The sequence below is a fragment of the Anabrus simplex genome, chromosome 1 (genome assembly GCF_040414725.1).
Source record: "Anabrus simplex isolate iqAnaSimp1 chromosome 1, ASM4041472v1, whole genome shotgun sequence".
Lineage (NCBI taxonomy): Eukaryota > Metazoa > Arthropoda > Insecta > Orthoptera > Tettigoniidae > Anabrus > Anabrus simplex.
This window is the reverse complement of record NC_090265.1, coordinates 495175688-495200741: the sequence shown is the minus strand read 5'-3', so window position 1 is coordinate 495200741 and position 25054 is coordinate 495175688. Positions and strand designations below refer to the sequence as shown.

The 25054-nt window shown below is 36.8% G+C and overlaps 1 protein-coding gene across 1 annotated transcript in view; it reads right to left on the bottom strand.

Moving 5' to 3' along the window:
* Positions 1-25054, bottom strand: part of Rcd6 (Reduction in Cnn dots 6) — a 144819-nt gene that overhangs the window by 5462 nt on the left and 114303 nt on the right. The window contains exons 4-7 of the mRNA XM_067144722.2: positions 16048-16143; positions 15834-15896; positions 13744-13830; positions 12046-12215 (exon numbers count right to left, since the gene is read on the bottom strand). Coding sequence (XP_067000823.2) covers positions 12046-12215; positions 13744-13830; positions 15834-15896; positions 16048-16143 — 416 coding nt within the window. The remainder of the gene's footprint in view (positions 1-12045; positions 12216-13743; positions 13831-15833; positions 15897-16047; positions 16144-25054) is intronic.

Below are 25054 nucleotides of genomic sequence, written 5' to 3'. Positions count from 1 at the left end.
GGGGGTAACAAGCCTGCCTCTTACTTGGAGGTCCCAGGCTCAATTCCCAGGCAGTCCAAGGATTTTGATTTTGGAGTGGGGTTCACTTAGCCCCAAACAGTTATTTGAAATGAAAGGCCGCAGACCGGTAAGCCAATCTCACTGATCATGTGGCACTCCAATATCTGTAGACCATCTAGATGGGTACCAATTGTTTTGGCTGGCCAAGGTCCTTAACCTCAGCTGGGCAAATAGTTTCCTAGTGCTATCACCCAGCGGGTAATTATTCAACATAACTGGAATTTGTGCTATCACGCACGATAGTTTGTGGCAGACGTAACCAACTGACAGAGAATGCAATTTGAGTTATTTAAATTAATTTTATTTCAAATTTATAAATATTTCAATCACAAGTGGCAGTGCAATAAAATAATAATATTTTAATATTATCCTCATTTTTTTTGGTATAGAATAGAAGATGTACAAATACCAAATCAGTGGTAATAGACAGATATGGTAGAGAAGCAACTACAGTGAAACCTCATTAGTGCGTTCCTCATTAACATGTTTTCCCATTTAGCATGTCATAAATTCAAAGTCCCGATTTTCGTCATATTAAAATTACCGTATGTAAAAATACCTCGCTTATCGCGTCACGAATTTTTGCTAGTACCGGTACCGCTTAGTCTGATCACATTTTTCCTAGCCCTGAAAATGTTATTTGTCATCCCTTGTGAAAGAAACGTGATTTCCAACTCAAGTAAGAGCCGCCACCACAGTTGCGTGATTACAGGGAAAGTCCTCGAATTCCTCAACCGGGAGAAGTTGCACTTCCGGGGAGCAAGCCGTTAGTCTAGGAATGTTCAGTTTTGCTTGCCAGTTAGCAGCGAGATTGCCGAATAACACAGTGAGCCTATTTGTGCTTTTAAATGCCATTCCGAATAGAAAGTTATTTTGTGTTGAGTGGTACAGGGAAGTGCAGTGAATATTTGTCGCGTGATACAGTAGCCTATATCTGGATTGGGAACATAATTTTGTAAAAATGACTATCATCTATATATATAAAATAACTTGTCCTGACTGACTGACTGACTGACTGACTGACTGATTCATCATCGCCGAGCCAAAACTACTGGACATAAATAAATGAAATTTTGGGGATATATTCATATTAAGATGTAGGTGCTCGCTAAGAGAGGATCTGGCGATATTCCGTCGCTAACGGGGTGAAAAGGGGGGTGAAATTTTAAAATGAGTGTATCTATATCTCAAAACTATGAAGTTTACAGATGTAAAAATTGGTATTTAGAATCTTCTTTAAAAATAAGGAAACACGTATTTTTTTGTTTTCAGAAAATCCCAATAGGAGGGGTGAAAAAGGGTGAAAAAGGGGTTGAATGCCTTTAATCAGGATACCGGTACTTATATCTCAGAAACTGAAGATATTACAGACCTGAAAATTGGTACTTTTGATTGCTCTTACAAATAAAGAAACACGTATTTTTTTGTTTTTGGAAAATCCAATTAATGGAAGGGTGAAAAGGGGGGTAAATTTTTAAAATGAGTGCATCTATATCTCAAAACTATGAAGTTTACAGATGTAAAAATTGGTATTTAGAATCTCCATTAAAAATAAAGAAATGCATATTTTTTTGTTTTTTGAAAAACCCAATAGAAGGGGTGAAAAAGGGTGAAAAAGGGGTTGAATGCCTTTAAAGAGAATACTTATATCTCAGAAAATGAAGATATTACAGACCTAAAAATTGGTGTTTGGAGTCTCCTTTAAAAATAAAGAAACACATACTTTTTGTTTTTGGAAAATCCAATTAATGGCGGGGGTGGGGGGGTGAAAAGGGAGCGACTTTTTAAAATGAGTGTATCTATACCTCAAAACTTTTAAAGTTTATAGATGTAAAAATTTGTATTTAGAATCTCCTTTAAAAATAAAGAAACACGTATTTTATGTTTTCGGAAAATCCCAATAGGAAGGGTGGAAAAGGGTGGAAAAGAGGTTGAATGCCTTTAATGAGGCTACTTATATTTCAGAACCTGAAGATATTACAGACCTGAAAATTGGTATTTGGGATCTACTTTAAAAATAAAGAAACAGGTATTTTTTCATTTTTGGAAAAACCAAATAATGGGGGGTGAATTTTTATTATGAGTGTGTCTACATCTTAAAACTTTAAAAGTTTACAGATGTAAAAATTGGTATTTAGAATCTCCCTTAAAAATAAAGGAACATGTATTTTTTTGTTTTCTGTAAATCCCAATAGGAGGGTTTTAAAAGGGTGAATAATGGGTTGAATGCCTTTAATGAAGATACATATATCTCAGAAACTGAAGGTATTACAGAACTGAAAATTTGTATATGGGATCTCCTTTTAAATAAAGAAACGCGTATTTTTTTGCTTTTGGAAAATCCGATTAATGGCGGTTAAACAGGAGTGACAAATTGGGGTGAATATTTTGAAAGACTATATCTACAGAATATCTGAGAAACATAAAATGTTACAGACGTAAAAAGACCGGGCGAGTTGGCCATGCGGTTAGGAGCGCACAGCTGTGAACTTGCATCTGGGAGATAGTAGGTTCGAACCCCACTGTCGGCAGCCCTGAAAATGGTTTTCCGTGGTTTCCCATTTTCACACCAGGCAAATGGTGGGGCTGTACCTTAATTAAGGCCACGGCTACTTCCTTCCCATTCCTAGGCCTTTCCTCTCCCATCATCGCCATAAGACCTATCTGTGTCGGAGCGACGTAAAGCAACTAGCAAAAAAAAAAAAAAAAGACGTAAAAAGTGGGTATTTGGAATCTCCTGTAAATGTAAAGAAATATAGGTGATTTGTTTTTTGAAACTCCACTTAAGGGGAACTAAAAAGGGGTGAAATTTTAAAATGAGAATTTCTACAGTATACCTCAAGAAACTTAACATTTTACAGAAGTGAAAAATGGTATTTTTTATCTCGATTAAAAATAAAGAAACGTGTATTTTTAGTTTTCGGAAATACCACATGGGTGAAGGGGGGGTTAAAGTGACTGAAAATGGTGTTGAATTCTTTTAATTAGGCTACTGATATCTCAAAAATGAAGATGTTACAGATGTGAAATTTGATATTTGGAATCTACTTTAAAAGTAAAGAAACACGTATTCTTGGAAAATCCAATGAAGGGGGGGGGGTGAAAGAATTGGAAAATTAATTGACTTAATTGTATGAGAATATGAAAATTGGTATTTTGATCTCCTTTAAAAACAAAGAAAAGCACATTTTGGGGGGCGGGAGTGAAAAGGAGTTGAATTCCTTTCATGAGGACACATAAATCAAAAACTTAAGAAGTTAGAGTCGTCATAATTGGTATTTAGAAGATCCTTTATTATTAAAGAAACAGGTTTTTTTTGCTGGAAAATTCACTTGGGGGGGGGGGGGAGTCATTGTTCAATTAGAGTTAAAATTCTTCAAGCACTGCTCTCAGGAAGGGGGCTAGACAAAACATAAAGTCTTACTTTTTCCATATTCGTTGTATGCATAACATTAATATTTTGACTCAAACATGTTTAAATTTTAATTTCAATATATATAGTTTCAGATTACATTTCATTCATACCTTTCACTAGAATGTTAACATACCGGGCAAGTTGGCCGTGCTAAATTGAGACGATAATTTTTACTTGAAATGCAGTAGGGTGGAACAAGTTGGCCGCGCAGCGTGCAGCTGTGAGCTTCCATCTGGGAGATAGTAGGTTCGAACCCCACTGCCGGCAGCCCTGGAATGGTTTTCCGTGGTTTCCCATTTTCACATCAGGCTGTACCTTAATTAAGGCCACGGCCGGTACCTTCCCACTGCTAGCCCTTTCCTATTCCACCGGCGTCATAAGACCTATCTGTGGCGGTGCGACGTAAAACAAATAGCAAAAAAAGGAGAAGAAGAATTTTACATAGACATTCAGTGTGAGAAAAGAATTTTGAGTAAATAAATTGTAAACTGTTTTCTGCTTGATGATGATGATGATGCTTGTTGTCTAAAGGGGCCTAACATCTAGGTCATCGGCCCCATTGCTCAGGTAACACTTCATACGTTGGCCTTACCATCATAGCAGTAGTGATTCTTACTTGTCAATGTTTAAATGTTAAAGTTCAGATTATCTTTAAAAATGTGTTATGTTGCTGTCATATGGTAATTACGACACCGCCTAAAGAATTAGTCTATGAAAGAAAATTCATGGGTAAAAATACCTGATTGGCGTGATTAGTTGTCACTCCCGGAGGCCCAGATTCGGTTCTCCTGGCCCTGCCACGAAATTTCAAAAGTGGTACAAAGGCTGGAACAGGTCCACTCAGCCTTGGGAGGTCAGCTGTGTAGAGAGGGGTATCGATTCCCACCTCAAACATCCTTGAAGTGGTTTTCCATAGTTACCCACTTCTCCTCCAAGCAAATGCCGGGATGGAAACTAACTTAAGGCCACGGCTGCTTCCTTCCCTCTTCCTTGTCTATGCCTTCCAATCTTCCCATCCCCAACACAAGGCTCCTGTTCAGCATAGAAGTTGCGGCCGCCTGGGCGAGGTACTGGCCATCCTTCCCAGTTGTATCACCCGACCCGCAGTCTCATGCTCCAGGACACTACCTTTGAGGTGGTAGAGGTGGGATCCCTCACCGAGTCCGAGAGAAAAGGTAATCCTGGAGGGGTAAACAGAGTAAGAAAGAAAGAAAGAAAGAAAGAAAGAAGGTAAATGCCCGAAATAGAAATGGAAAACTAAGATGAGACTGCTACCTGCTTTTAGCCACTCTGTAGTTTTGTCCTGGTCTACAGAGAATTCGTGAAATGATAGTGTCTCTTTGCTCTTTTTTTCCTGTTCGGAATACAAAAATAGCACACAGCAATATATATTCGAATATTTCCTAACACAGTTAAAGAAAAGCAAATCACCACACCATTAAAAAACGAATTACCGCATAAATTAAAATCCTTGTTCAGGACGAAGTTACAGCAAGAAATCACTTTGTTCTTGTTTCCATAAAATTTCTGCTCGAAGTACGAAAAGGTGCACAAGAATGTCACAAATTCCAAGATTTTTGAACACAATTTAAAAAAATATAATCACCACACTACACAATAAAAAATAAACTCACTAGCGCATAACTCTCAGATCTCAACATCAAGCCAACAAGCACCTCATTGCAAACACATTGCCAACATTTACGACAGCAAAACCATATAAATAAAACTCGAAATGCGGCAATTTGCGGTACACCGCTTCCTATCAGTGGGTAATACACCAACGCTCCAGCGGCATTGCGGTGAAATTTTCCAATTACAGCTTTATGCTGGACGGCAGTCTAGATGATTGACTGGTACAGCCTTGTAATAATACTCAACATGGCTTATCTGTGTTGATACTGCTACACGGCTGAAAGCAACGGGAAACTACAGCCGTAACTAACTCCCGAGGACATGCAGCTCTCTCTGTATGAATGATGTACTGACCATGGCTTCCTCCCGGGTAAAATATTCCGGAGGTAAACTAGTCCCCCATTCGGATCTCCGGGTGGGGACTACACGAGAGGGGGCGATCATCAGGAAGATGGACACTGACATTCTGCGAGTCGGAGCATGGAATGTTTGAAGTTTGAATCCTTGTGGTAGGTTAGAGAATCTGAAAAGGGAGATGGATTGACTAAAGTTAGATGTAGTTGGAATAAGTGAAGTACGTTGGCAGGAAGAACAGGATTTTTGGACAGGCGACTACCGAATTATCAACACAAAATCAAACAGGGGAAATGCAGGAGTTGGTTTAATAATGAACTAGCTGATGTACCTGTGCTTCGCTACGGAATTCTACATTGTATACGGAATTCTAGTGTACACGTTGTGAGCAAAATTGTATTGCATAGCTCTTAACACTACCCTAGAAATGCGATGGGGAAGTCACCAAACATATTTTCTCGTATGGAGACTGAGTTAGGGAATTTTCACTGTAATGGTAGACCTGCTTGCATACCATCAGTCACAATCAGGTTGGGGAGTTTTCATTATAATGGTAGACACTCACTCTCCACCTGCCTTCCTACATCCTCAGAAAGACTTTCTTAGTGGTTTTCCCAACTGAAATGAACATACATTACAATGACGTCAGTAGGAATGGCGCAATTAAAAGCAATGAGTTCATATGAAATATTCAATCAAATGAAACACCACACATTTTCTCACTTTTAACGAACAGGACTACACTCCCGATCTAACAGTTCAAAATTCCAGAGCTGGAATGACCAAGCCACAGACACCCGTGATTCGTCTTTTTACGGCGGAGAGAGGGTCGAATAGTGGAGACTCCCAGGACAAAAACTATGGCCTTTTACTAATCTGTTTCCTAGGAGTACCCAATGAGTCGGAAAATATCAGTTCACTACACTAGCGGCGGGAAAATCTATCTGACTTGGAGGCAAATTTCTCCTCCAAGCCCCTCTTCACTGATAATTTGAAATAAAATGTAGAATTTAATAAATGTGAAGAAGCTTTCTTAAGAAACAGCTCTTTTCAGGGTTGAATTTTGAGTTATTTACTGAATTGTGGTGCTATAATTTGGAATGGGCCTAAATTGTTATTCTTAGACCAGGCCATACTACTACTACTACTACTACTACTACTACTACTAATACTAATACTAATACTACTACTGCTGCTGCTGCTGCTACTAAGTCAGCCTCTGCCTTAAGTATGCATACTGGTCGTTCAAAACAGCATGTCAGAGTAGGGATCGAATAAGTGGAATACTATGAAGAACCAGTGTGTTACGTACCAGCAGTATCAGAAAATGTATGAACCAGAGGAATGGCATGGCAGCTATTTCCCACCAATATTCAGTCAGGCTATTATAGGCTACTCGATACGCAACAGTAATTCCATCTATCGGAGTTGAGAGGCAGCATAAGAGACAAATAACATCACAACAAACAATGTTCAATGTAATGTTCTTGTTGATCAATGTTATGGGCTTTCGATATTGTAGGCCTTCACATTTAGTTTTCAGCCGACTCTGAAATACCACTCATCATAGTCAGTACAGCAAAACTGAATAAAACATAAATGATCGGAAATTGTATTCTCTGAAAAATTTGTTATGTAGTACTTTTCGATAGGACCAAAAACATGGGTATTTAAAAATTAAATTTTAGGCGCCTTCCCCTAAACTACATTTTCATCCAGGGTGAATAAAATTGTTTATAGCTTAGACTGTAGTTTCTTATTCCCCGACTCTATATACTGATTTTCATTAAATTCTGTTAACCCATTTTCTCGTGGCTCGGCGTCGATATGGGCAAGGGAACAAAAATACAAATTCATGAATATCTGTGTTATCATAGCCGGTAAGGTAAAAATGTATAAGACATAAATGGTCTAAAATTTAATTCTATATAACTTTGGTTACGTAGTATTTATCGATACAGCCATTAATAATATAAATATTTGAGAATTAAATTTTAGGCCCTCCCCTAAACTACCATTTCATTCAGCTTGAATAAAATTATTTATATCTTAGATTATAGTGGCTAATTCTCTGACTTTATATACCAGTTTTCAATAAGATAGGACCACTAATAATGTAAGTATTTAAGAATTAAATTTTAAACCTTCCCCTAAACTACCATTTCCATCAGCGTGAATAAAATTATGTATGGCTTAGATTGTAGCGACTTATTTTCCGACTTTGCATACTGTTTTTTATTAAATTCTCTTCAGCTGTTTTCTAGTGATGCGTGTACATACATACAGACAGAAATTACAGAAAAGAAAAAAAGTGCACTTCCTTGTTACTGTGGACATGACTGATACAGAAATACCATTCTTTTCAAATTCTGAGCAGTGTACAGACAAAACTCTAATTTTATATATATAGATAAGAGAATAGGGCAGCGGGTAAGCTACTACGACCAGCATAGTGAAAGAATTATTGTCGTCAAGATAGACACCAAACCAATGCCCATCACAATAGTGCAGGTCTATATGCCTACTAGTTCAGCGGATGATGAGGAAATCGAAAGAATATATGAAGAGATAGAAGATTTAATACAATATGTAAAAGGTGATGAGAATCTAATTGTGATGGGAGACTGGAATGCAGTGGTAGGCCAAGGAAGAGAAGGTAGTACAGTAGGAGAATTTGGATTGGGACAAAGGAACGAAAGAGGAAGTCGGATGGTTGAATTCTCCACTGATCATAATTTAGTCATTGCCAATACTTGGTTCAAACACCACAAACGACGGCTGTATACGTGGATGAGACCTGGAGACACTGGAAGGTATCAAATAGACTTCATTATGATTAAGCAGAGATTCAGAAACCAGGTGTTGGATTGCAAAACTTTCCCAGGAGCAGACGTGGACTCTGACCACAACTTGTTGGTCATGAAACGCCATCTGAAACTGAAGAAATTGAAGAAAGGAAAGAATGCAAAAAGATGGGATCTAGACAAGTTGAAAGAAAAGAGTGTGAGGGATTGTTTCAAGGAACATGTTGCACAAGGGCTAAATGAAAAGGCTGAGGGAAACACAATAGAGGAAGAGTGGATAGTCATGCAAAATGAAGTCAGTAGGGCTGCTGAAGAAATGTTAGGAAGGTAGAAAAGATCAGCAAAGAATCAGTGGATAACTCAGAATATACTAGACCTGATTGAAGAACGACGAAAATACAAGAATGCTAGAAATGAAGAGAGCAGAAAAGAATACAGGCGATTAAAGAATCAAGTGGATAGAAAGTGCAAGGTAGCCAAGGAATAATGGCTGAAGGAGAAGTGCAAGGATGTCGAAGGTTGTATGGTCCTGGGAAAGGTAGATGCTGCATACAGGAAAATCAAGGAAACCTTTGGAGAAAGGAAATCTAGGTGTATGAATATTAAGAGCTCAGATGGAAAACCACTTCTAGGGAAAGAAGACAAAGCAGAAAGATGGCAGGAGCATATCCAACAGTTGTATGAAGGTAAAGGTGTAGATAATTTGGTTCTGGAACATGAAGAGGCTGTTGATGCTGATGAAATGTGAGACCCAATTTTGAGGTCAGAGTTTGACAGAGCTGTGAGTGTCCTAAATAGGAACAAGGCACCTGGAATTGATGACATTTCCTCTGAATTACTGACTGCCTTAGGAGAAACCAGCATGGCAAGGTTATTCCATTTAGTGTGTAAGATGTATGAGACAGGAGAAGTCCCAGCCGATTTTCGGCAGAATATTATTATACCTATTCCCAAGATAGCCGGTGCTGACAAGTGTGAAAACTACCGCACCATTAGTTTAGTATCTCATGCCTGCAAAATTTTAATACACATTATTTACAGAAGAATGGAAAAACAAATGGAAGCTGAGTTGTGAGAAGATCAATTTGGCTTCAGAAGAAATGTAGGAACACGTGAAGCAATCCTGACTTTACGTCTAATCTTAGAGGATCGAATCAAGAAGGACAAGCCCACATACATGGCATTTGTAGATCTAAAAAAAGCATTCAATAATGTTGATTTGACCAAGCTATTTAAGATTCTGAAGATGAGTGGGATCAGATACCGAGAACGAAGAATTATCTACAATATGTATAGAAATCAGTCTGCCGTGATAAGAATCAAAGGCTTTGAAAAAGAAGCAGCAATCCAGAAAGGAGTGAGGCAGAGCTGCAGTTTGTCCCCCCTCCTTTTCAATGTTTGCATAGAACAGGCAGTAAAGGAAGGAAATCAAAGAGGAATTTGGAAAGGGAATCACAATCCAAGGAGAAGAAATCAAAACCTTGAGATTTGCCGATGATATTGTTATTTTATCTGAGACTGCAGAAGATCTTGAGAAGCTGCTGAATGGTATGGACGAAGTCTTGGGTAAGGAGTACAAGATGAAAATAAATAAATCCAAAACAAAAGTAATGGAGTGCAGTCGAACGAAGGCAGGTGATGCAGGAAATATTAGATTAGGAAATTAAGTCTTAAAGGAAGTAGATGAACATTGTTACTTGGATAGTAAATTAACTAACGATGGCAGAAGTAAGGAGGATATAAAATGGAGACTAGCACAAGCAAGGAAGAGCTTTCTTAAGAAAAGAAATTTTCTTGCTTCAAACATTGATATAGGAATCAGAAAGATGTTTTTGAAGACTTTCGTGTGGAGCGTGGCATTGTATGGAAGTGAAACATGGACGATAACTAGCTCAGAAAGAAAGAGAATAGAAGCTTTTGAAATGTGGTGTAACAGAAGAATGTTGAAGGTGAGATGGATAGATCGAATCATGAATGAAGAGATACTGAATCGAATTGGGGAGAGGAGATCAATTTGGCTAAATTTTACGAGAAGAAGAGATAGAATGATAGGACACATCTTAAGACATCCAGGACTACTTCAGTTGATTTTTGAAGGAAGTGTAGGTGGTAAGAATGGTAGAGATAGACCAAGGTATGAATATGATAAGCAGATTAGAGCACATGTAGGATGCAATAGTTACGTAGAAATGAAAAGGCTAGCACAGTATAGGGTGGCATGGAGGGCTGCATCAAACCAGTCTATGGACTGATGACAAACACACAGCTGGACTTCACAAGGGATTGTCAAGGCCGGTATAAGGAGCGCAGCGAGGGATCCAGTCAGCTGTGGTTGAACTCGCAGCTTCGAGTTAGGACTCAAGTCATTCAAGTAGGTCAAAGTTTATTCAAAATGGCGGCCAAACACATTCCGCCTAGTCGCTCATGGTCAAGTGTAACCTCAAATTCATTGTCTAAGAGTGTGACCAGAAAATGATGTTTAATAACCCACTGCTCCGAAATAAAAGGCTTCTACCAACATTTGTTTTAGAAAGAATGTGATCTGCAATGATACTCTTCTATTTTTATTGGCCCCCAGGTATGTTTTCATATTTGTTTTTTGGTACTTTTCACGCCATTCAGTGTACTTACATTATAGGTCCGAACAGAAATGGTTTTCATATGTGTTCTCTCGAGTTTTTCACACCTTTTAGTACTCTCCTCTCATCTTGAGAAATGGTAGATATAGTTTTCACAATGTAAAATGTCCTCATGTCAGAAAAAATTGTATCTAGTGTTTCCATATCCCTGTTGGATAGTTTTTATTCGTCTATTCGGTATAGTACGTTTTCTCGCTTAACATGTTCTGTTTCGTTGTCCCCTGCAGAAATTTCTTAACAAGGTTTTAATGTATCTCTAAATGAGTGGGGCAGCATTGCAATTTATCCAGGCTCTTTCAAAAGTCTTTTGCATCTAGACGATCATTACAGATTCATCTGTTGCATCACTGTCACTATCTTCTCATGAATATTTTTCTATTTCATTTCGGTTACAGAATTCAGTATCTTTCTAGTCTAACCCATTTTCATGGTACCTTCACATGTTTCTCAACATCCACTGATACAAAATATGATGCATGTATTTTCAGAGAAGAAATTATATCCAAGAAAGTGTCAATTTCATGAACGAAATACTGCGAGCATGCATAACATAGCAGTAAACACCTGGCGAGTCCGTGTCATACAGAACGTGTCTGCTGTATTGGTGCGCACTATTGCTGTTCACTGAAGCTAGTCAGAGAATCTATGAAAAGACAAACAGTACTCAAACTTAATATTCAAGAAAGAGATTCAAAACATCCAACAATAGATAACAGAAGCGATTAAAGATAGCCAGACGCCTATTGGCAACTAACCCAACTTACAAATACATTTTTGAATGGGCTCTACGTGCAAAGGAAATGACAAATAAATGAATTAATGAAAATAGTTTGATTGCTGGAGTGATTTTTTGTGAACTCAAACACATGAGAGACCAATAGAAGACATAAAAATCTGAGGAAATAGTAGAGGAGGAGAAAATCTGATGTGAGGTGAACAGACTGGCAGAAAACAGAACAAAATTGAGAACCCTTTATTAGCAATTTGACTTTACAGCATAGTTAGAAGATATATCATGAATAAAATAATAAATAAAAAATAAGCATAAAGTCATAAGACTGTGCAAGATGTTTACTCAATACTGCATTCTCATTGAAATTTCTACTATAAATTTAATTAATACTTTAAGATTTCATACCTTCGAAGTTTGCCCATTGGTGGAACTTTGGCAGTGTTTACAATACTGAGACGGGCAGTGGAGTTTATGAAGCCAGCATTCTGATATCCACCACCTGCACTACCATTTTTCATGCTGTTGTTCCCTATACTATTACGTCGACTCAATGCAGGATTTGCAATGACTGGAGTCTGAAAGAAAATATTTTTCATGATTTGATGAACTATTTCATAAATGGTAGAAATGTAATCATTCACACATTTATCAAAATTTCTCAAACAGACTATTATCAAAAGAAAAACAATATTGATTAATTTTTCTTGCAGACATTTGTGCCTTTGGAAAACATGCGAATTATTTTTGATAATTTGAATTCTATGTTTTTCCTTGAATTTGCAATATTAATGACATGTATTTCACTCATCAGTATTATTTACAATATTTACTACATCCTAGAAGGAGAAATAGTAAGGTTATTAATAGATTTAAAGGAAGAAACAGTTTTTTGAATGTTTATCCTCACAAGAAATTTCCAAGATCATATTGCCTGAAGAATTTTGTACTTTTCAAGATAATTCACTAGGAAATTGATGTGTGTTCTACTACAAGATATTCTCCAGCATGTTATATTGTGCTGTTACAAATAGAATTCAGATACTATTAGGCAGTTCTGACCCCTTTGATGTCTTGCATGTCATTTAATATATCTTGAAAAGTAAATGGTTGTGATGTTGGTGGTGATTTTGTTTTAACAAGAAGTACAACTGGGCAACCATTCTCTTGAAAAGAATATCACCTGCCAGATATAACAAACTTTTGTATAGAATCCAAAGTGGATTAAAAAAAAAAAAAAAAAACATTTATTCACAGCATGCCCCATTATGACACTTATTTTCCACTTGTTCCTTTCAAGAATCTTTGCTTTCATCTTGATTTGGTGAATAAGGTAGTTGTAGTTATTAAATTTTAATGAGTCTATTGTTATTTTACTGTCAGTAAATATCTTGGCCTTCTGTGAGATATTTTTCTTTAATACCAATGTTTCAATTGATTCAAGTGCTTTCAGAATTGCCAGCTGTTCTGCTTGATTATTTGAACATCGTTTAACGAGTTTAAATTTTAACTGTCATATAAGTTTATTTTCCAGAAATATAGCTATTCCTGAACCAACTCTGATGTCACTCTTGCTTCCATCTGTGAATATTTGAAGGATGTCATCTTCAGATTCGTTGACCTTACTAATTGCAATGTTTTCTGATGGATGTAATCTGTGTTCAATTCTCACTGCAAGGTCTATTAAATGATTTCATCTCATTTCTTTCAAAACACAGTATAATTCTACACTCTCTTCTGCTTTAATTACAATAGGTGCCAGTCCTGTATCCTATAAGAAGGGACAGAGTTTAAAACGAGGATATGAGGAAAGCAATTAAAGTGGAGAAAAATGATGAGATAGAGATGAACATGTTGAGATGCTAGTTGCTTTACGTCACACCGACACAGATAGGTCTTATGGCGACGATGGGACAGGAAAGGCCTAGGAATGGGAAGGAAGTGGCCGTGGCCTTAAGGTACAGCCCCAGCATTTGCCTGGTGTGAAAATGGGAAACCACGGAAAACCATCTTCAGGGCTGCCGACAGTGGGGTTCGAACCCACTATCTCCCGGATGCGAGCTCATAGCTGCAGAATAATAATAATAATAATAATAGACTACTCACCATGTTAAGATCCTGTAGTCTTCTCATTACCAGCTTTTCCTCCTTCCAGGTAGAATACAATGACTGCACGCAGACAACACCTGCAATCTGTCATGAGTTTCAAGTCAATAACTTATTAAGTTGTAAAATCTCTGTTATAAAAACCTTACCAGATGTTCAAATAAAAGAGCATTAGTCACATAACAGTAGACAGAGAGAACATGTATGCACGTTCAGACCTCAGCTGGAAGGCTGGTTGAATCCTAAACAGCTCCACCATTAGCTGTCATAGATAGCCTAGGCATCACTGAAGAGGCTTACTAGAGATATGAGGAGTGAGGTAGTTTCCCGTTGCTTTCTTCACTGAGCCAGAAATTGCTGTTGCATATCAATCTGCCAAGCCCACTGAAATGCATGCAGCAACATTTTCACATCATTCATAGCAGGGACTGGCTGCATAAAGAATGGCATTACTAGCATCACTCATACCTCAGAACATATTATTCTATATACATATTTTCCCTATTTCTACTATTGTTCAATGTCTATTTTAACAAAATGGATAATCATACATTGAAAATGGTTTAAAAATAAAGGCAATAGTGGTTGTAATATTTTATTTTAAAACACCTTGTACTTTCTCAGCTGACGTATTTTTGAAGTGATCATGTCAGCAATTAAATTTTGCCTATGTTTACTGTGGATATAGTTTATTTTACTCTACTTTCATCCTATATTGAATGTAGTTAAGGGACTGACACCATGTCTCTCATTCTGTAATATGACAAGCAGTCTATACACTTTGTCATCTGTTTTTTAGCTTCTGTTATTCATTTCATTCATTTTATGCCATCAGAGGCCAATGACCTAGATGTTTCATGCCTTTAAACAATAATCATCATAACAGAAAGAAATCAAGTAGTGTTTTGAGGAATGTTGTATCTTACCAGCTTACTTTATTCTTTACTCTGGAGAACAGTGATCATACATTGCATTTCCTTCATTGCCTCCTCTCAAGCTCTCATTAATTATTGTATGGCCTATGTCAACAGTTTGTGAATTTTTTGAACTGTTGCTATTTAGATGATTTGCATAACAAATTTATGTTCTTTCTGCACTTCAGAAGCAGAAACCCTGCTGGACAGTTTCTAATGCAAGGATAATTTTGTTGGGTAGATGAAGTGTGTCATCGCCCATCACATGTCCTTTTAATGTGCCAATAGTTATGACATGGAGTGCTGAGGATTTTTTTACCACCCTTCTAACAAAAATGAGAGCCAAAATCTAACTCGCAAACTTGGGACTATGAGTCGGGCAGTTTTTTTTTTATAACCAAGATAGTGCCTTTAGATTTCACAGTTAAGATGTAGCTTTTGTACTCTTGAAAATATTTCTGTATCAAATTGTTCTTCAGTTCTACCGACTGAGTTGGTTGTGTAGTGCGGGCCATGTATCTGCAAGCTAGCATATCCCATTGTCACTGAAAACGAATCTGAGATAGTGCAGTGTTAAACCACTATCCGTGACAATACTGGTATTAATAATTCCAAAATATGAAATCGATGGAAGTTTTAAAACTATCACCTGTGGCTGAAATTAATAGAAACTCAATAAAAAGAGCATTCATTAGTCACAAAATTAACTAATCCTGCAGTCTAGAGGTAGCGAGCCTACTTCCCAACCAGAACACTGATTTTTACCTAGATCTGAGGGCTGGTTTGAGGTCTACTTTGCCTTTGTGAGTATAACTGAGGAGCTATTTCATGGTGACATAAAAGCCTTAGTCTAGAAAGCCAAAAATAACAGCCAAGAAGACTTGCTGTACTGAGTACATATTTTCAGGCTGAGTAATAGCTGCTTGGCAGGCCAAAGCCCATCAGGACTGTAGTACCATGGGGGCTAGGGTCATTAGTCATAAAACCATAAAACTAAGTCACGTGGCTACTGAAGGGAATAGAACACAGATATATATATATATATATTTTATTTTTTATTTTTTGTATCTGTTGATGTACTGAGGTATTGTTGCTTTGTTGTAATATAGCTACAGTATTTAACTGTCCTTTTTTAAAGAGGAAACTGTAATTTCATTTTCTATTATATGTACTTACGTTGCATAGTACACGGCAGATCCAGTAGGCTAGCTCCATTCGTCCATACAGTGACTTGATTTCCTGAACAACAAAAGCAAAATCGTTCAGTTTTTTTAACAATCTGTATTTTCATATACAGTAAATTTGTTTACATATTATGCAAACCATTATTTCAATTAAATTCTGATTTGGTAACAAAATGTTACCTATTAATAAAAGTCTAATAAATTACCCAAAAATGCAGACTCATGAATAGCACCAGACCTGCTTCAGGGAATGAGAAAATGGTAATCACGAAAAGCCAGCCTAACAGGTACAGGGTGCGTTTCTGAAATGGATTCAAACAACTATATTACCAACAAACATACTGCATTTCATTTAAGAAAAAAATATAATATAGGCAAGTCAAAAACAAGTTTTCATACTTCGAAAACCTACGGTTGTTACAAATTTTACACTCTACTCAACAATATGACAATAGGGAGAAGGGGTAGGTACTGTAGTAGTAGTCAAAGGAAGAAGATGGACAGTGCCCTGAGTCTGTCATTGTCCATTGCTTGTATGTGCAGTAGTTGCAATGTCAGTCACACAAGTTCAGTAATGGTGCTGTGAATTTTCAGGCAAAGGAGCAAATATGAAAGACAAAATGCAGAGTCATCATCTGTCAACATCACCTTGCTTCATCAATGACACTGATGATGTGGTGCAAGAAAACTGACATGTCATATTTATACTCCATGCTTCCTTTTGTGACCACTCACTAAAATCTTTGCCATTTTTATGCAGTTGTTTAAGCTACCATATACTGTATTCTGTTACACTGGCCAGTACAATGGATTGTCCAGTATGTGACAGGAGTCTTCTTATATGCAAAAGTAATAAATTGTATGAGTTTAAGAAATATATTCAGCAGAGCATCCTCCATTTTTTTTTTCAAGAATAAAGACTATTGTTCCTGAAGAAATAACTTACTGTAAAATGAAGTAGTATTTACACTATTTATTTATAAGATTTAAAAAATGTGGTCCTATAGTGCCTAAAAATGCCTAAACTGATGTTAGAACCTACATTTGCCTATATTCCTATAATCCCTATTTTTCCCCTAAATCAATTAAAAATGATTTTAATCTATTCCAAGAAACTGAAATATTTGCAGACTCATTTCCAGTATCTTGAACAGTATATTCTTGAAATGTTTTTCAAAATCTTGAAAGTGGCTGTAAATTACATTCCCCGGAAGTCCTTAAAAATCTCTAAGCTGCCTGTGTGCCACGAGATCGCAGAGACAAAACTATTCATGTCACTTTGTGAGAACATTTCAGTGTGTTCATTTGTGCAGTGTGTACATTATGCCAGAAGTGTCAGCTTCTAAGTCCAAGTCATCTTTAATTAAACAGTGGTTAAAAGAGATTCCCCATTTCACATTGAATAACAAAATTATATTCTGTGATGTTTGCAGCAAAACGAGTGAAATTTGTTTTATATTTCCCCTAAAGAGTCATTATCAATTTAGAAAAATAAAAATTGTATTTTAATTGATAAGTTTATTAAAATACGTAAAATTGAAGCTGTCTAAAATATATTTTTAGAACTGATTTTTTCATATTTGAGAGCTCATTTTAGGCACTTAAAATTTTAACACCTAAATATCCAAGGTCTAGTTATGTGCAAGAAAAGGAACTCGGGACAAATGCAAAGAGAGCAATAGAAAGAAGAGTCTAGGACAACATGAAAACAAGAAAGGACAAGAAAAATAGTCCTCCTCCTCCTTCTTTAAAACTTTAAAAAGGTTTTAACAAGCACTTCGTATTGTATGTCTAATGTTTTTAGTTTATTATATATATTTTACTGAGGATGACCCTATGCCGGGTCAAAACATGTCTGTCTGAAATTTCATCTTATTTCATCTTACCGGTACAGGAAAGTTTCTCAAAGTTACTAAGGTGACAGTGGAGGACTACTACAATCATAATTTTTCTTGCTTCTTCATAACATCAGAAAAGCACAATCATTGATAAGTTTATGCAATGTAAACAATTTTGTAGATATATACGCATGATTTAATGTGATTGATAGAATCTGAGGATGTTCCTATAGAACGAAACATGTCATTCTTTGTTTATTAGTGTGTGTTTTTTTACAGGCATGTTATATGTATTATAATTAATGTTTTAGGCAAACTGAAAAGCTTTAAAATTTCACTGAGTTGACACTAAAAAGTATGTCTTGATGTTGTTTGTTCCTTTCATTACTCATGTTCTCCAGAGTTCATCATGTGTTCCCTTTTCTTGTATTTCTTTTCTTATTCTATGCTTCCCATAGAAAGACTGATGGTCAAAGATGGTTACTCAACGAGTACTGAAGCCCTCTGTCCTGATTAATGCTAGAAAGCAGAAACAAGCTCATTGTGGGCAAATAAGTAATGGATACGGAAGAACTGGGATTTATGAGAAAAGCTCATCTCTGTGAAAATGGGAATATATCATCGTTGCACCTGCGAAAACCATTGTGGTATGTGGTAATGTTGTGGGAGGAGTATGTACCTGCAAGTCCGGCCCCACGGTGTAGGGGCAAATACAGCAGAGACAATACGCGACACTCAGTGAGATATCGAGGGACAGCTATTAAAGCTCTCTCTAGCGGGTAGACCTGAGAACTACTGATTCTGTCATAAGAGCATGTGTATTTGTGTGTGAAGTTTTTGGTGTTATGTGTTTTCAGTGAGTTGACATAATTAAATAGTAGTGTGTGTCATTCCTTGATATCTCCTCTCAACATGAGGGAAAAGGTATGTGCTGTGTTTGGCTGCAGTAACAATGAAGTAGAGATGAATGTGCGGTCTTCCTTTCGCTTCTCTCGTGACAAGAAAATGTAAGTAATATTGTGTTTGCATATATATTCTTCCAGTGACAAAGAGATTTTTATAGCACTTCATAATCTTCTGACCTGCTCGACCCATATTTTAACTGGCTTAAAATATAATAAGCATATTTTATTGTATAGTGCAGCAGTTAACCTTCAATACCGATGTGTTGTAGGTGTGATCTGTGAGTTTTGCAATGTCACAGAAGTGAATTGGATAAGGTGTACAAGAAAGAAGGTACGTTATGCTTATATAAGAATTATAAGATCTGTTCAGATCATTTCCAGACCAGCGACTTTAGAAATCCTCGACTATACAGCCAAGGGTACGTTACATTTTTACTCTAATTGTACTAAATATTCCTCAAAGCATCACTATCAACAACATTTTCATACTTTTCTTTCTTTTGTCCCTCTTCTCAGATTAAAGCTGGGATTTTATGGATTTTCTTTCTGTTAGTAGATTTCATGTTAAGAGGAAAATTGTCCAGCTTTTAAATGTTAATTCATTGCATCATGTATGTAAGGAATGTGACAATATTTTTATTGACAAGTGTCTTAATGTGATGATACAATGTTTTTTAAATGAGAAATAAAAACCAATCTAACCATAAAAGTTCAGGCAGGAATGCTAAAGCAAAAAAAGTAATGCATAAATGAAAAATCAAACCACTTCACAGCAGTCCATTTCACATCTTGTTTGTATGTCTAATTTCAGTCTTTAAATAATAACCTTTTAAATAATTCTTCATTCATTTATCCAGATTTGCTTTAGCAACTTCGAAGTTAATATCTCAAAACTTTCTAGACGTAATTTATTTATCCATTTTCGTATATGCATTTCCAATGATATTTGAATTTAGCGCGACTTTTCAGGTCAAGTCACTAGGAGCGCCACCGTCTAATTGTCTCCCATTTTAACAAGGCTAAATCCGTAAGTGTCACGTATTGTCTCTACTGTATTTGGTAGGGGGAAACGCGTCCGCCTGTCACCCGGCGGCCCCGGGTTCAATTCCCAGCCGGGTCAGGGGTATTAAATTGTAAATGAAATATATCTCTCGCATGGGGATTGGGTGTTTGTGTTGTCCTTAATGTTCCTTTCCTCACATTCAACACTCTACACTTCTGCAATTCCAATTGCATGCAAGTTCATATCATATGGTGCCAGTAGGGGCAAAAGATCTCTATAGGTCGATGCCCCGAACAAATAGCATTTTTTTTAAACAAAAACAAAATAATGTACTAGCAATGCATATCATTAAGAGCAAGAATTCTTTGAAACAATCGCACAATATTGAACCTTAGATGACAGAACCTTACCAACCAAAGTTCTAAGCTGAAATATTTCACATAGCAGTTTTTGCAGGAACAACAACCCTATGAAGATGTGGAGACTGTCCTTGTCCTACTATAATGTCATGTTTCTCCTTGTCTCTTCATAGCTCCGTATTTCTCACACTTGCCAGTCATTGATTTATTCTATATAATCGTGGGTGTACAGCAAAACACATTGTCAGTTTTTGACATTTTCACACTGCCTTATGTGATCTTTCCCCACTCTATTACTGGTGATATCCATTTAGTCATACAAGGTCATTTTGGATTCTAGTTTGCATTTTCTTGCCAAGTCTCATGTCTACACAGCACTATACAATCAATCATCAATCAATCACTACTGATCTGCATTTAGGGCAGTCGCCCAGGTGGCAGATTCCCTATCTGTTGTTTTCCCAGCCTTTTCTTAAATGACTCCAAAAAAATTGGAAATTGATTGAACATCTCCGGTAAGTTATTCCAATCCCTAACTCCCCTTCCTATAAACAAATACTTGCCACAATTTGTCCTATGGAATTCCAACTTTATCTTCATATTGGGATCTTTCCTACTTTTAAAGACACCACTCACACTTATTCATCTACTGATGTCATTCCACGCCATCTCTCCATTGACAGCTCAGAACAAACCACTTAGTTGAGCAGCTTGTCTCATTTCTCGCAAGTCTTTCCAGTCCAAACTTTGCAACATTTTTGTTAATGCTACTCTTTTGTCGGAAATCACCCACAACAAATAAAGCTGGTTTTCTTTGGATTTCTTCCAGTTCTCAAATCAAGTAATCCTGGTGAGGGTCCCATATACTGGAACCATACTCTAGTTGGGGTTTAACAGAGACTTATATGCCCTCTCCTTTACATCCTTACTACAACCCCTACATATACTCATAACCATGTGCAGAAATCTGCACCCTTTATTTACAGTCCCATTTATGTGATTATCCCAATGAAGATATTTCCTTATATTATACCTAGGCACTTACAATGATCTCCAAAATGAACCTTCACTCCATCAGCACAGTACTTAAAACCAAGAGGACTCTTCCTATTTGTGAAAATAATAATAATAATAATAATAATAATAATAATAATAATAATAATAATAATAATAATAATGATATTGGCTTTACGTCCCACTAACTGCTATTTCGGTTTTCAGAGATTCCGAGGTGCCGGAATTTTGTCCCGCAGAAGTTCTTTTACGTGCCAGTAAATCTACCGACACGAGGCTGTCATATTTGAGCACCTTCAAATACCACCGGACTGAGCCAGGATCGAACCTGCCAAGTTGGGGTCAGAAGGCCAGCGCCTCAACCGCCTGAGCCGCTCAGCCCGGCATTTGTGAAACTTACAACCTGACTTAACCTCATGTATCATCACACCATTGCCTACCGTCCATCTCACAACATTATCGAGGTCATTTTGCAGTTGCTCACAATCTTGTAACTTATTTATTACTCTATACAGAATAATATCATCTGAAAAAGTCTTATCATTGCTTTCAGTTCTTTACTCAATACATTTATATATATATAAATGTCATAGTTTGTGGGTATGTATGTATGTATGCATGTATGTATGCATGCATCAGTATTACATCTCCTCCTAAACCACTGGAGCGATTTTACCCAAACTTGATACACTTATGACTTAGTATACGAAGACAAACAGCATGAGGGTAAGACACAAGCACCCTCAGAGTTAGGGGGGACGAGGGGGGATGTGATATAAAAATAATCAAATATAGTATCAAATCCATACTTTTCTGGGCCACTTAGATGAATAGCAACACTCAGGAATTTTTTAAAGTCCAAGTTCAGCCCCATTGGGGTGGGGGTGAGGGGAGATTTATATATAAAAATAATCAAAAATATTGTCAAATCCATAGTTGTCTGGGTGGCTGAGATAAATTGTAACACACGGGAATTTTTAAAAGTTCAAGTTCAGCCCTCTTTGCGATGGGGAGCAAGGGGAGCGAGATATAAAAATAATCAGAAATAGTGTTGAATCCATAGTTTTGGGGGTCGCTGAGGTGAATAGTGGCACTCCGGAATTTTTAAGTCCAAGTTCAGCTCCCTTTGGCATTTTTTCGGTGGGGTGCATACAAATATTACATACTATCTGGAAAAAAGTACTGTGGATGCAAGACACCCCTAGACCCCTATGGAAGCAAGTGAAATATAATCTATATTACTAAATGGAAATCGGTTTGGAGCGATCTTTATACTGTTGTTATATATATTAAGGAAAGACCTACGTGTGGAGCTGATGATACCAGAGGAGCTGATGACTTCAGAATCTCTAGAAAACTAGAAAATTCTCAAAATTCCCTGAGGGGGCCACGCTGGGGGTTTCAAATTTGGGACAGCATAAGAATGCAGTCAGATATATTTATCCAAAATGATAACCTATAGGTTTCATGGGCTTAAAAGTTTCCTGAAAGTCCTAATTTTTGAAACCCTCCCCCAAATTAAGATGGCAGCACAATCTGCCAGATAAGCTAGAAAATTGAAATTTGGCATAATTATAGCTTTTAGCCTGTAATCGATGAAAAAACTACGAGATGTTTAAATTTTTCATTTTTTACCCCCCAAAAAATATAAATATGGAGGCAATTTTAATGACAGTGCAAACCTTCATTTTGAGGTATTTGGTGACTAAACAGTAAGTTGTATCACAAAACAGATGGCACAGTTCAATTTGAAGTGATCTACATCTTTGGCCCTATGACTTTATGTCTTATCTTTCTCCCTTATAGGTTAGATTTGGCTGTATTGCTCGACTGTTCGTAAATTTTGTGCTTTTTACATGTATATTTCATAGTTTGACACACACATATAGAAAAGATAGAGTCATCGAATTTGGCATGCACATTGACACGACAGATGGCCATATGCAAGTTAAATTCTATGTTTTTTAGGTGACACATATGTATCGGAAAAGTAATGCACTGTTCAAAAACTGTACCGTAATTTTGCCCTGTTCAATCTAACTAACTCAATCTAATCCATAGAAGAGATACGCGAAAATGTCATAGGATCAACAATTTAGATCGCTAAAAGTGGCGTCTTATGGTGTAATCTGTTTGTCCACATGACATACTGTTTAACAGCGATTAATCTGTAAATGAAGGTCCGCAATATCGTAAATTGCATATACATTCGTATGTCGATCTACATATATATTCACTGATGTTGATTTGTAGCGATCAAGAAAGGGGATGTCTGCTATTATAATTAATAATTTACAAATTAATAGTGACTGTCAGGAGGACAGTGTCTGCTATTGTAATCAATACTCCCCACATCGACTGGCTGGGAGTAGAAATGAGGAGGTCCTTCTCCAACTCCTGTGTAACTGGCATTAGTAAGGAGGGCTTACCATTGTAATGAATAATTCCCTTCTTGATTTGACTGGCATAAGGCAAGGGAGCATGCTATTTTTTTGAAAACTCCCCTACCCGATTGTGTCTGGCAGTAAGCTGACTGGCTTTAGGAAAAGGGCCTGTCATTATAATGATAACAGCACAGCTCAATTTTAACTGGCTTCACGGAAGGTGCCTGCCATTATAATAAAAACTTCTCAACTGTAATGTGTCGAAGTAGGTAAGGGGGCCTGCCATTGTAATGAAAACTTCCTAACTCGATTGTGAATTATAATAGGCAAGTGAGCCTGACGTTATCATGACAACTCCGCAACTCGCACTTTACACTGGAACCAACATATGGAGACCTCCCCATGCTGTCTCTCGGATAACACTAAGACACATGAAATTTTTAAAAATCTTAATCACTGCGTGTACAGTAGTTTACCTCAATATCCGTGATGTTAAAAAGAGAGTTAAGAGGTTCCACCTATTCAATACACTGATATACAGTTGCATATATAACTTAAAATATACATAAGTGTGTGCAACTGTACATCAGTGAATAGAAGAGGTGGAACCTCTTAACTCTCTTTTTAACATTGTGATTCTCAGTTCAATATGGAACAGTTATGAAGTTTCTAACTTTAAATCGATATCTGTATACAATGTAGAATACCGTAGCGAAGCACAGGTACATTTGCTAGTGTGTGTGTGTGTGTGTGTGTGTGTGTGTGTGTGTGTGTGTGTGTGTATATATATGTATATATATAAATATATAAACAGAAAACAAAGGTCCAAAAATACTGCCTTGAGGAATTCCCCTCTTAATTATTACAGGGTCACATAAAGCTTTGCCTATTCTAATTCTCTGAGATCTATTTACTAGAAATATAGCAACTCTTTCAGTCACTCTTTTGTCTAATCCAACTGCACTCATTTTTGCCAGTAGTCTCCCATAATCTACCCTATCAAATGCCTTAGATAGGTCAATTGTGATACAGTCAGTTTGACCTGAATCCAAGATATCTGATACATCTTGCTGGAATCCTACAAGTTGAGCATCAGTGAAATAACCTTTCCTAAACCCGTTCTACCTTCCATCAAACCAGTTATTAATTTTGCAAACATGTCTAATATAATCAGAAAGAATGCTTTCCCAAAGCTTACATGCAATGCATGTCAAACTGAATGGCCTGTAATTTTCAGCTTTATGTCTATCACCCTTTCCTTTATACACAGGGACTATTGTAGCAACTCTCCATTCATTTGGTATAGGTCCTTCATGCAAACAATAGTCAAATAAGTACTTCAGATATGGTACTATATCCCAACCCATTGTCTTTAGTATATCCCCAGAAATCTTATCAATTCCAGCTGCTTTTCTAGTTTTAAACTTTTGTATCTTATCGTAAATGTCATTGTTCTAGATACTCTATTCAATAAATACATATTTTTAACAATGAGAGACTGAAAACTTTCAAACCTTGTTTTCTTATAAGATTTTTTTTACTTAATGCATTTTGCTTGTAAACCCATAATAAATGCCCTTATTCACCACTTGTTTGTTCCTATCCATTACTTATTCAGAAATATTTCTCTATGCTATCAGTAAATTTCTATATAATAATAAAAAATTACATTTCTTGCAGTATGTTTTTAAAAGCTTATATGAATCTCTA